This window comes from Arvicola amphibius, chromosome 2 (genome assembly GCF_903992535.2).
Source record: "Arvicola amphibius chromosome 2, mArvAmp1.2, whole genome shotgun sequence".
Classification (NCBI taxonomy): Eukaryota; Metazoa; Chordata; class Mammalia; order Rodentia; family Cricetidae; genus Arvicola; species Arvicola amphibius.
Genome location: NC_052048.2, coordinates 34,568,758 through 34,581,843, shown reverse-complemented (window position 1 = coordinate 34,581,843; position 13,086 = coordinate 34,568,758). Strand labels below are relative to the sequence as shown.

Below are 13,086 nucleotides of genomic sequence, written 5' to 3'. Positions count from 1 at the left end.
GACGTCACGCACCGGCGCAGTTTCGATGGCGTCGGAACGGCGTTGCGTCAGGCGGGAAAGTCGAAAGCTAAGGGAGGCGACTGGCGGCCTGCAGGTGAGTAGCTTCGCGTCCCTGCAGGCTAGTGTTCAGGTCCAGGCCTGGCGCCTGATTCTGGGACCCCGCGGTTCAGCCTCGGCGTCTTCATTCGCCCTGACACGGGATAACCCCTTAGGACCTACCTTGCGTGGATCACATGACCAAGTGAGCAAGGTTTTTACCCCAAATCCTTTAAAAGGAGTAAGTTAAAGGCCTTTTAAGCTTTCTCGGAAGCTGGATAATGTCATTTCTAAGATAGACGTCTCCGATTTGCTCTATTGTTTCCACCTGAACAATGGCTGTCAGGGGTTACATGTAGTAGGTAACGCACAGTAAGAAATTTTAACGTTTAGTGTTACTCATTTTGGCTAAGACTTATTTAATGTGTATGTCTGTTTTGTCCTCGTGTACTTATGTCCACCACATGCATCCAGGAACCTGAGGGGGTGCAGATCTCCTGGAACTGGAGTTACAACAGGAAGTTATGAGGCACTTACGTGGGTGGGAACTGAACTTGGGTCCTCTGAAAGAGCTTCCTCTCCAGCCCTGGAACATTTAACTCAGTAGAAACCATTGTCATAAGTAAGAGTTAAGAACTGATGGTAGCACCAGTGCTGGTTGGGCGGGCAGCCCATGCCTGTAGTCAGAGCTTTCCCTGGGTGGAGGCAGGAGGACCAGTTGGTCATCAGCATTGGCTCTGTGGGTTCCCGACCATACAGGGCCACACAAGACCCTCACCGTTGAAAAGAGCTAAAACAAAGAGCACAGATTCTAGGCGACATGAGGCCTTCTCTTAGAACCGAAAGTAAATTCATGGATGAATGAAACAAGGAGTGCAGATTCTGGAGCCAGACTCCCAGAGTCAGAATCCCGGCCCTTCCCCGGTCAGGTGGGTACCTGGCCGGTGAAGTCAGCATATGTGAGAAATAAGCGGATTAGAATTAAAGCACTTAAGACGGGGTTTTTGTTTTGCCTTTTGAGACAGGGTCTCGCTGTATATCTAAAGCTGGCCTAGAATGTAACTGGTCACTGAGGAGACCAGCCAGTCCAACTTACATGGTGAGGCCCTGTCTTAAAAATAAACAGGTGCCGGAGAAGTAGCTCAGTGATGAAAAGCCCTTGTTGCTCTGCAGAAATCCGGGTTTGTTTCCCAGCACTCAAAGAGTGGCTCACAACTGCCGGTAACTTCATTTCCAGGAGATCTGATGCCCTCTTCTGCCCTCTTTGGGCATTGGGTGTGCACATGGTCCATGTATACAGTAATTACAGTCAAATATTCATACACATGAAGTTTAAATATTTTCAGAGTAAACAATGAAAGTTACTGTCTTTGGCAGGAGAGTCCTTGCCCAGCATATGCAAGGCTATGGTGTTGAGGGGAAAAATTGTCCCTGCTTCTCCTCATCACCCCGCCTATTGCCAGACTAACTGGCCTCATGCACCCCCGCAGTACCTTGTTTGTAGGGATACTGGCCTCATGCACCCTCGCAGTACCTTGTTTGTAGGGATACTGTCTGTGTAACATTGCAGTTAGACAGATGTAGTTAAATACCGTAAAGACCTTCCCTAGAGCAGGGATTGTGTCTCTCTTGTCTTCAAGTTTGACACAGTAACTGAAGTAATCAATTAGCGAGCAGGTGGATGGGGCTAGGTCGAGGTCTTGCATCTCAGTTGAAGAGCTATGGCTTCTTTAGCAACAGAGAAGCAGTCTGGTGAGCAACTTCGTCAATTGTAACGAGTCTTTGTCGTTTTGCCACGCGCCTCATGACTGTTACCTCTCCACCTGTACATCCTGCTTGTTCTCTGTCTCCTGGCACCTCTCCCTTCTTCCCAGAGTCCTCTCTAGCCCCCAGAGCCCCGCCTATACCTCCTGCCTACCTATTGGCCATTCAGCTCTTTATTACACCAATCTTCACTCAGTGTACAGATATTCCACTGGTGCGGGAGAATTGTCTGTAATCTGTCAATCATGTTTTAAATAAACGCTGATTGGCCAGGCAGGAGGTAAAGGTGGGAAAACCAGACAGGAAGTAGAAATGATGTAATGAGAACAGGAGAATTCTGGGAAGGAGGAAGTTGATTCCCCCCACCTCCTGCCCAGACCACCAAAGCATCAGGATGTGATCTGCCCCACTGAAAAAAAGTACTGAGCCACATGGCTAACATAGATCAGTAAAATGGGTGAAGTAAGATGTGAGAGTTAGCCAGTGAGAGGCTAGAGCTAATGGGCCAATCAGCTATATAACTTATAGAGATCTCTGTGTTATTTCTTTGGGGCTTGCCGGCTGTGGGGTACCAGGAGGGACAGAAACCCAAACAAACAGGCCCCGTTCATGTTACATTCCACAACAACAAATATGTCTTGATATTTATTGGCCAGCTGTAGAGCTAAAATATGCTCAGCATTTAGATTTAGACAGTATTAACGTAAAGACTCAAACCTTCTGCTTATGGATAGAACTGTTTTCAAAAGACTTCTTGTCTCTGTTAGTTCTTCTGGTGTTTGGGGTAAGCATTGTATCACTGAGCTAAATACCCAATCCCTGGATTTTTTTCCCCCTTAGGAAGTAATATAAGTTTAGAAGACTGTAGTGATGAGCTGCGGGCAGACCTGATTTTCATCCCACCTGGCTCCCACTCGGCTAACTTTACACCCAAAATAATAACACACAAACTGTATTCATTTAAACACTGCCTGGCCCATTAGTTCCAGCCTCTTATTGTCTAATTCTCACATCTTGATTAACCCATTTCTAATAATCTGTGTAGCACCACAAAGTTGTGTCTTACTGGGAAAGATTCAGCATGTCTGACCTGGTGGCTGGCTTCATGGCGACTGTCCCAGAGAGGAGAGGCAGGGCAATTATCTGAGCCATCTACCTCACTTCCTTCTTCCTGTTCTGTCTACTCCACCCACCTAAGGGCTGGCCTATTAAATGGGCCAAAGCAGTTTCTTTATTAACAAATGAAATCAACACAAGTAGAAGACTCTCCCACATCATTTCCCCTTTTTCTGTTTAAACAAAAAAGGAAGGCTTTAACTTTAACATAGCAAAATTACATATAACAAAACAGTTATCAAGTAAGAATTACAGTTACAATATTTATATCTATTTTATCTTTTAGCATAACAAAGGAAAACAACTATAACTACCTATCTATTCTTCAACTCCATCAAAGACTCCAGAAGGATATAATATTACCTAAGTAAATGAGAAGTAAGCAACTTACAAAACTCTAGAAATCACAGAGATATCTTGCTGCCTGGACAGTCACCCAAAGTTCCTCTGTACCGTTGGGGCATCCATCTTCGGCCTACAGGCCCATAGTTTCCAGCAGACATTTCTATGAAGCAGGAAATTTCAAAGGCAGTTCAGTCACTATCTGCTGTGTCCTGCAGAATGTCTCGCAGACTCTTTCATGAATCAGGAACCCCAAAAGATCATCTCACCTTTAGGCAAATTCAGCAGTCCTCTCTCTGAGAGTTCTCTGTGTCCAGTTCATGCAATTGTCCAAGCAAGAGCAGTTTCTTGCCAAAATGGCTATCAGACTCCATAAGGAGCCTCTTCAATGCCCATCTTCCTTTTGAAGTAGCTGGTGCTGCCAGGAGCAGATGTGTCTCATTGTCATGAAAAGCCCTAAGTTATTAAAACATTTAAAATGCCATATTCTATTGTCTTTGAAAGATATGAAGAATGCCTATCTAACTGAAATATATCTCTATATATCTAGAAAATCTAACTAGCATGACTACAAGCTTGACTATTATGATGATTATCCATTAACAACCTATATTTCTAATTAAACATTACATTTTTAAATGAACTACACAATCACAATAGCTTAATCAAGATCAGAAATACATATACATATAACAAAATTGATCTCAAATTTAAATCACTAAAGCAAAATCCATATCAATGCAAATTATTCATATCTATATTATATCCCCCTTTAAATGTAAAAGAACATTTATAAACAATATTTGGGAATATGGGCGCAGTTATTTCTCTCCAAACTGCTTCCTGCTGAATGGGGGTGCTGTTAATCAGATCTTTCATGGTGTAACCTGTGTGCCAGCTTCATCTCAGTTGGCAGTTGAGTGAAGTAATTTTCTGAAGTTGTTCACAGCAGCCTTTCAGGAGGGTGTGGTCTATCGTACCATATTGGGATAGAAGCAATCCACAGGGTCTCATTTTTTGTAAAAACAAAAGAAGAAACTCTTTTCCAAAGTATCATATCCTTAGATCCAAATCCTGAAGTCAAGGTATTTTCAAAATATCTATCTTGGATTAGTTCAGCAGCATTTATAAACAAATATCTTTTAGCATCTGTTGCTTCTTCCTCAGCATTCAAACAATTCAAAGAGAGCATAATAGCATACAGTATCAAGATTCTCTGTGTATTTTCCATCTTTGTGCGGCTTTGTTTAACCTCTATTTCTTTTATTTTTACTTTTACTTTTTGAGACAGGTTCTCTGTATATCTCTGTCCTGGAATAACTCTGTAGACCAGGCTGTCCTTGAACTCACAGAGATCCACCTGCCTCTGTCTCCCCAGCGCTGGGATTAAAGACGTGTGCTACTACACCTTGAACTCACGGAGATCTGTCTGTTTCTGCCTCCCAGGCATTGGGATTAAAGGCGTGTGCTACCACACCTTGAAGTCACAGAGGTCAATCTACCTCTGCCTCCCAAGTGTTGGGATCAAAGGTGTGTACTACCACACCCAACTACTTTCTTTCTTCCTTTTTTACCCTAAGAACTTTAACCTTTAGCATGCATATATTTTTAACACAGTGTAAATCATTTAGAGGTTTTCTTTGTTTTTGAATCTCTCTTTACTTTATCTCTCTTTTTCTGACCATATGAGCCTTTAAATTACTGAGCAAAATGGGTAGGATTCAAGCCGCGTCTTTGCGGGCTAGATCCAGCCCATTCCTTAGCTTTCCAACCTCATGGCAGAGGTACCCACTGTAGCCATTTTTATTGCCACAACTCTATGGCGTTTCAAGGTCCCTGCCAGCAAGCAAGCTTCAGCAGTGTGCTTGCAAACCACACAATTGCCTGCCTGAACGAGTCAGAGTTTGCTCTGGCAGGATGGTCCAGAAAGCCAGCATTTTAAAACAGCGCAACTTTTTTTGTGCTACAGCTGAAAACCGAAAAGCATGCAGTTGGCTTTTCATCAACACTATGTAAGTGTTTCATGGCAGGACCTCTTAAAAGAGCTGCAGGGTTTTGCAGCTAAGGCTGAGTCAGGAAGCCTCTCTTAGATAAGAGCGATATCTTGCCTGTAGCAAGCAGAGCAGACCCAAGAAATTGCTGCTACCAAGAAAACATGCTTTACTCTATTCTTTCCCAAGCTTTCTCAAGCTTTCTATGGATTCAGTTATCCACGTTAGGTGCCAAAAGAAGTCAAAAGACTTCTTGTCTCTGTTAGTTCTTCTGGTGTTTGGGGTAAGCATTGTATCACTGAGCTAAATACCCAATCCCTGGATTTTTCCCCCCTTAGGAAGTAATATAAGTATAGAAGACGTTGGTCAAAATGGTTTCCAAAAGAAGACGGTCAGACTCTGAGGATAAAGAAAACATAACAGAAGATGCCTCCAGTAAGTATCTAGTCTTTCACTGTTACATTCGTATCACAGATATGTGAGATAGAAATTCTTGCTTTTCAAGTGCTGATGTCCGTCAAGGATTAGTGGAGAAAACACAGAGATTCTAAGAGATTAAAGTTTGAGTTTCTTCTTCAATTGCCACTTAGGAGTTTTGGACCACTCCTGAGCCTCACTTTTTACCGTCATAAAAATAAGTATTATATACACTAGATAGGTAATTGAGTGGTTAAGAGCACTTGCTGCACTTGCAGGGGATCTGGGTTTATTTCCCAGCACCCACATGGCACCCCAAAACTGTCTTTAACTTCTGTTCCAGGGGATTCAATGCCCTGTGACCTCAGAGGCATCATACATTCATGTGGTACATCTAGGTTCAAGTAGACAGTCATACACATAAAATAAAAATAAATCTTTGCCAGGTGGTGTTGGTGCACACCTGTAATCCCAGTACAAGAGAGGCAGAGGCAGGCAGGCCTCTGTGAGTTTGAGACCAGCCTAGTCTACAAAGTTAGTTCCAGGACAACTAGTGGTGTTACACAGTGAAACCCTGTCTCAAATAACCAAAAATAAATGAGTGAATGAATAAATCTATCTATCTTTATAAAAAAAATTATTACAGAAAAAGAAAAAAATTATTACAGAATCATTATCTAGATCCTAGAACACAAAGAAAAGAAATCTTCACCCTTTAGAAAAGCAGCTGGGCCGGGCATGGTGAGACATGCCTTTAATCCCAGCACTTGGGAGGCAGAGGCAGAAGGATTGTTGTGAGATTGAAGCCGGCCTGGTCTATATAGTGAGCTCCAAATCTTAACTTTCTTCTTTTACTCCTAAGAATGTTGTGCTATAATAGTGATAATATAAAGAAAAGTCATAGCCAGGCAGTGGTGGCTCGTGGCTTTAGTTCAGGCACTCAGGAGACAGAGGCAGGCAGACCTATATGAGTTCAAAGCCTGCCTGGTTTACAGAGTAAGTTCCAGGACAGCTAGAATTGTTAAACAGAGAAACCCTGTCTTGGGAAAAACAACAACAATAAACAAACAAAGAGAAAGAGAGAAGGAAGAAAAAAAAAGTAAAGTCATATCAAAACAAGCAAGTCACTAGCAAAGAAATAGTGCATACTTTGACCAAATGAGAATTCAGTTGGCAAAGATCCTAAGGAGAGTTCTGGAAAGGAGGCTGAGGAATGGCTCAGCTAGTGAAGTGCTTGGCAAGCATGAGGACTCGTGATCCCCAGAGCCCCTGTGAAAGTGGTGGGTGCCATTTTTGCATTTGTAATCCTAGTGTGGAGGTGGTGGAGTCTGGAAGCTTGCTGTGGCTTGCTGGCCAGTCAACCTAAAATACGCAGCCCCAGTGAAAGACTGTTTCTGTTTCAAGGTGAGGTAAAGGCATTTGTGGAGGCCAGGCAACCTGAGTTCAGGTAGGACAGGACTTACTCCAAATCTGTCCTTTGACCTCACCCTCATGGTGTACACATGTTTTTAGAAACATACACCTATCTAAATGAATACAAAATTTTAAAAATCAAATTGGGTACCTCCTGAGGAACACTTGATGTTAACCTCTGGTCTAGAACACACACACACACACACACACACACACACACACAATGTACATATAAAACTAGTTCTAAATTGCATTTTGCATTTGTTTGGGAGCCTTCTTGGTTGGTTTTGTTTTTCAGATAGGGTCTCATATAGGCCATGTTGGCCTCAAAACTCACTTCCCGAGTGCTGGGTTACAAGCTGCGCCACCACACCTGACTTCTACTGTCCTCTCAGCTAGCCTCCTACTCTGTCCTGTTGAACAGCATTCCGAATCACTCAAACTCAAGGCTGAGACCCCTTTTCCCTCTTCAGCACTAGGGACTGAACCTAGGCCCTCAGACATGCTAGGAAGTGGACCACAGAGCTACTGTCCTAGCCCTCTGTTTGCTTTGTATTTCTGCCACTAAATATTTTACTCTGACCTCGAACTCAATTTTGTAGCCCAAACACATCTTGAACTTTATCCTTTTGTCTTGGCCTCCTGAGGAGCTACAATTACAGGCCTACCCCAGAGACCAAGCAGGAAAAGCTTGAGTTAGACAAAGAAATTCTAAATTTCTACAAGTCTCTTAGCAAAGGGATTGAAGAATATGAAAAATTGGTAAGAAATTTGAAACTGAAAAAAAGAATTTAGAAAATGAGTAAACAAACCAGCCATGGTGGCATGTGCTTTAATCCCAGTACACAGGAAGCAGAGGCAGGTGGATCTCTGTGAGTTCCAGGACAGCGTGTTCTGTGTAATGAGTTTCAGGTTAGCCAGGGTTGCATAGTGTAACCTTATCTTAAAACAAAAGCAAGCTGGTTGCACACCTTTAATCCCAGCACTCGGGAGGCAGAGGCAGGAGGATCTCTGAGTTCAAGGCCAGCCTTGTCTACAAGAGCTAGTTCCAGGATAGACTCCAAAGCTACAGAGAAACCCTGTCTCGAAAACCAAAAAACAAAACAAAAGCAAAACTCTCAGAAAACGGGTGAATATAAAGGTCATCCTTTGGAAATACCATTTCTAACAGAGAAACGGCTTCTGATGTATAATGAGAGGCTGGAGATGCGGGTCAATAGGCAGAGCTTGCCTGGCACACTGGGTTCAATCCACAGTACTAGGAAAAGGGAGAGAAAAGTTTATGAGGAGGAACTTGAGTTTTGTTCTCTTGGTGAGTAATAAGAAAACTGAATTTCTCATTCTGATTTTGACTACATAGAAAAAGAGTCAGAATTGCATCATAAAGGACAAAAGTAGCTGTATTTTTTGGATTAAAGTCCCTGTTCTGTTGTTTATTGTGTGGTAAAAGCCTTAGGATAAAACCAACCTGAGCTTTGTGCTGAACGGTGTGGTGAGAAGAGCCTGGCCTATTCTGTCTGACTTTGTGGACAGATCATCAGTTCTGAGATTTGGCATGAATTAAGATTGTTACCTGAAGAGTTTGTCAAAAGCTTCAGACTGTAGGGACCGTTCTTGGAATTTTGACTGTAGCTCTGGAGTGCAGTCCGGATTGTGCATTATAATAAGCTATTCAGCGACTGCAGTGGGTGCTTGAGAGGCAGCTCTCCTTTAGATTTTAGGTGGAAACTGTTTCCATGGTCATTTTTGTTACAAGTGCATTGTGTGTGTGTGTGTGTGTGTGTGTGTGTGTGAGCGTTTGTTTTGTTTTTCGAGACAAGGTTTCTCTGTGTAGCCCTAGCTGTCCTGGAACTAGCTCTGTAGACCAGGCTGGTGTTGAACTACATAGATCCACCTGCCTCTGCCTCCCAAGTTCTGGGATTAAAGGTGTGCGCCATTTGCTGAATGTGGTTATATTTGGTGGTTGTTTTGTTTGTTTTGTGGAAGCTGCTGTTTCTGACCACCATTGGGGATAGCGCATTTCACTGCAGCATCAATGTGACTAACTCTTAAGGACACATCAGAATTTCCTCTCAGAACATTTAGTCCTGGGTTTGTGTTTTAATCTTTGCATTTTTATTATTTTTGTGGTCATATTCTTGAAGGTTTTATATTTGCTTGTTTTTCCAGAAATCATAAAACAACCCCTTTCCAAGCTGGCAAAAAAATCTCATGGTTCTCATGAAGTTGAAGAAAATGGCAGTGTCTTTGTAAGGCTTCTTAAGACATCAGGACTCACTCTTAAGACTGGAGAGAACCAAAATCAGCTAGGTAATATTCAAATTGTATTTTTGAATTGAGTGAAAGTTCCAGGATTATCATGGATTTCTACAGCAGGGAAGGCCATGGGGATAGGAGGAGACTGCTTGTTAGAGGATGTGCTTATGGCTTTTTTTTTTTTTTTTTTTTTTTGAGACCATGTTTCTCTGTGTGGCTCTGGCCATCCTGGGACCCAGGCTCAAACTCAGAGATCCACCTGCTTCTGCCTCCTGAGTGCTGGAATTAAATGTATGCACCAACACAATCTATTCATGTTTCTGGTCTTTGTGGTGTGTGTGTGTGTGTGTGCGCATACAATCTTAATCTTTATGTTTTAAGGCTTGATAAATAACTATTAGATAACTCTAATTTTTTATTTAGAAAAATCATTTGTATGCTACTGGTAGTCCTTTGTTCTATACACACACACACACATGTGTATGTGTATACCCAGGAAGCAAGTAGATATGTATCAGAAGAAAATATGTTGAGCCTCTTGAGCCATATAATGCTGGGAACATGTTTTTTAGGGCATAGATACATTGTCCTACTAAGTATATGACTGGTTATTTGTAGACCACTGCGTGTCTGACATCTACTAGATTAAAGCTTTTACGCTAGGTTTAAAAGTTTTGTCTGAAAATATTCTTTGTAGGGCTGGAGAGATAGCTTAGTAGTTAAGAGTATATACTGTTCTTCCAGAGGACCAGAGTTCTATTCCCAGCAACCACGTCAGCTGTGTGGAACTCTGGCTCCAGGCCAGAGCCTGCGTATATATTTTCATATAAAAATATTTTAAAAGGAAGAAAGCAAGGAAGGAAGGAAGGAAAGAACGAAAGGAAAGAAGGAGAAAAACATTCTTGGTGGCATCATCAGATGTGAATTTTGTCTTTAAGGAAGGAGGCTGTGGTAGATATTCTACATCATGTTTAGAAGCTCTCCTTCCTTCCTCCTAGGTGTGGATCAGATAATCTTCCAAAGGAAGCTCTTTCAGGCCTTGAGGAAACATCCTTCTTATCCCAAAGTATGTATCCTCTCTGTGGTACTTTTGCTTTTGCCAGAGGTACTGTGGGATTGGGCTGTAAAGTTGAGTGGCTGATAACAAGTGTTCAACTGTAGAGCTTACCTTCTCTTGTCTTGGTTATACAATCTTCTTGTTTAGGTAATAGAAGAATTTGTTAATGGCCTGGAGTCCTATATTGAGGACTGTGACAGTCTCAGGAACTGCCTCTTATCTTGTGAGCGCCTGCAGGATGAGGAAGCGAGGTGTGGAGAAGAGTCTGTCTTCCAGAAGTGCAGTCTGGCAGTAATTGGACTGGGCATGGGAAATGGAGTTTTCTTTGTTTTATTATTTTTTTATAACTCTTTTACTCAGTTTAAATGTAACCTTAAAAATATTAAATTTGAGGTTAGATGGCAAAGAACTTGAATGTTTATTTTGAAGCAGGGTCTCGTGTGCAGCCCTGTGTGTACTGGAACGCCCTATATAGGCAGGTTACCCTCACAGAGGCTAACTTACAGAGGGCTGCCTCCTCTGAATACAGCAGCTAAAGGCTCTGCTTTCAATTCAAGTCTGGCTTTGAGCATGATGGTGAAGGGCTGTGTATTTAATCCGTTTTATGTAAAAAGGGTAGTAAAACTAATTAACATAAACACAATAGGAGCCAACTACCTCCTTGTTTTACAGCACCGGCGCATTTTACTCCAAGAGTCTCATCAAGCTCCTTCTGGGGATTGACATTTTACAGGTGAGACTGCACCACCTTTCCTGAGAACATGATGGGTGTGACTGGGGAACTAGCAGATAAGGGTGGGTTGGTTTGCAGACATGACTTGCATGTCTGTAAGTCATGTCCCTAGGCCAGTTGATCTGGCAGTCCTATTCATTTCCTCAGTATATGATTCTTGTTTATTTAAAAAAAATTAAAACTGGTGTCTGCCTGGCAGAAGTGAGTGGAGGTTTGTGCTCGTGAGTACAGGTAGTGAGGTTGCCTGTGTTGGAGCCCCCAGAACTGAAGTTTCATGCAGTTTTGAACTGCAGGACATGGGTTCTGGGAATCAAACTCGGGTTCTCTGGGAGAGCAGTGAGCATTCCTAACCACTGAGCCTTATCTCCAACCCCATTTTTGAGTAGCCAGTCCCTTGACATGTTTTAATGTTTCAAATTGAACAAAGCTATATAATGAAAAATATCTTTCCCACCCATCCTCCCTTTTCCTCTTTCTTAGTTTCTTCTTCATATACTTTTTAATCTCTTATTTTTCCTTGGAAATCTTGAATATAATTCAGTTCGCTCACATCAAAGAGCGAATTTTGACTAGCCATTTTTTATCTGAAGAGAAGACCATTTTTGAAAACAATCTTTTCAAGTCTGCATTTCATGGACTAACAGTTGCCATATTTAATAGTATCTGATTATTTCAATTTTCCTTAACAATCACTCTTTAATATTTTGGAATTCAAATTATTGATGTCTTTATATTCCGGCATTTTATATTAAAAATACACAGTATCTATGTGAACATTCTTGGGGGGGTACCACTCATATCATGATGTTTCCTCAAGATTGCTGGTGGGAGAGACTTCTGACTTGTTATACATCTTCTATTCATTATTATTATAGATATTAAAGTAAACCATCTACTGATGGAATAATTCTGGGGTTTAACTGGTTTCATAAAAACACATTGACAGCAGATATATCCACAAATCTCAACTTCAGGATTGCCTCTTTGCTGACTTTGCTATTTTTCCCCAGAGGTGATTACAGGTGGAATTTGTCTTCTCTATTTTATCCAGTCCTCTCAGGCAAATCTTAAGCTTCGTGGTTAAGTCTAGTGCTGTCTTAATTAGAAGCCGCTATTGTTACAAACCTCTTCAGAAGCCTTCTTTTGCCTTCCTTACATTGCCATCTGTATGGTTTCTTCTCCATTAAACCCAGCTTACTGAACTCTTCAGTGTCATAGTAGCATTTTAGAGTACCATCTAGCCACTGGCCTGATGCTGTACCAGCAGACCTGCTTGCCATTTTGACCTGATAGCTAATATATTTCTGTTATGTGTTTTAAAACCATTGCCTGACTATGCATGTCTTCTCTTTTAGCCTGCCATTATCAAAGTGTTATTTGAAAAAGTGCCACAGTTTCTTTTTGAAAAGTAAGTGGAATTATTCCGAAATGTTGAATGTACATTGATGCTTTTAGGACTCTCTGGAAAGTTTCATCTGAGATGTCCTATGGTCATGTTTAACATGCTAGGTTCCTGATCATCTATTACTTCATAAATACTAAGGTCATTGTTAATGCAGCTGGGTGGTGGTGGCACACACTTTTAATCTAGCACTTGCGGGGCAGAGGCAGGTGGATCTCTATGAGTAGTAAGTTCCAAGATTCCAAGATATCCAAGGCTACACAGAGAAATCCAGTCTCAGAAAACAAAAAACAAAAAAACCCTGTTAAAATAATTAACACATGTGCTTGTATGTATGATGGTTCTTCCTAAAAGAGCACATAATACTCTGGCAGTCATCGCCAGTCGGCAGAGTCTTTCTTTGCCTTTTATTTTTACTTATTTTTGTTAAAACTTTATTTTATATACATTAGTGTGAAGGTGTCAGATCACCTGGAACTAGAGTTACAGACAGTTGTGAGCTGCCATGTGGGTGATGGGAATTGAACCCAGGTTCTCTGGAAGAGCAGTCAGTGCTCTT

The 13,086-nt window shown here is 41.7% G+C and overlaps 1 protein-coding gene across 1 annotated transcript in view; it reads left to right on the top strand.

The window, feature by feature from the left end:
* Positions 1-19: 19 nt before the first annotated feature.
* Positions 20-13,086, top strand: part of Fancd2 (FA complementation group D2) — an 83,737-nt gene continuing 70,670 nt past the window's right edge. Inside the window, 7 exon segments of the mRNA XM_042054581.1 lie at positions 20-94; positions 5,588-5,684; positions 9,249-9,389; positions 10,334-10,401; positions 10,540-10,643; positions 11,065-11,125; positions 12,481-12,533. Of these exon segments, the coding sequence (XP_041910515.1) occupies positions 5,621-5,684; positions 9,249-9,389; positions 10,334-10,401; positions 10,540-10,643; positions 11,065-11,125; positions 12,481-12,533 (491 nt within the window). The 5' untranslated portion in view covers positions 20-94; positions 5,588-5,620.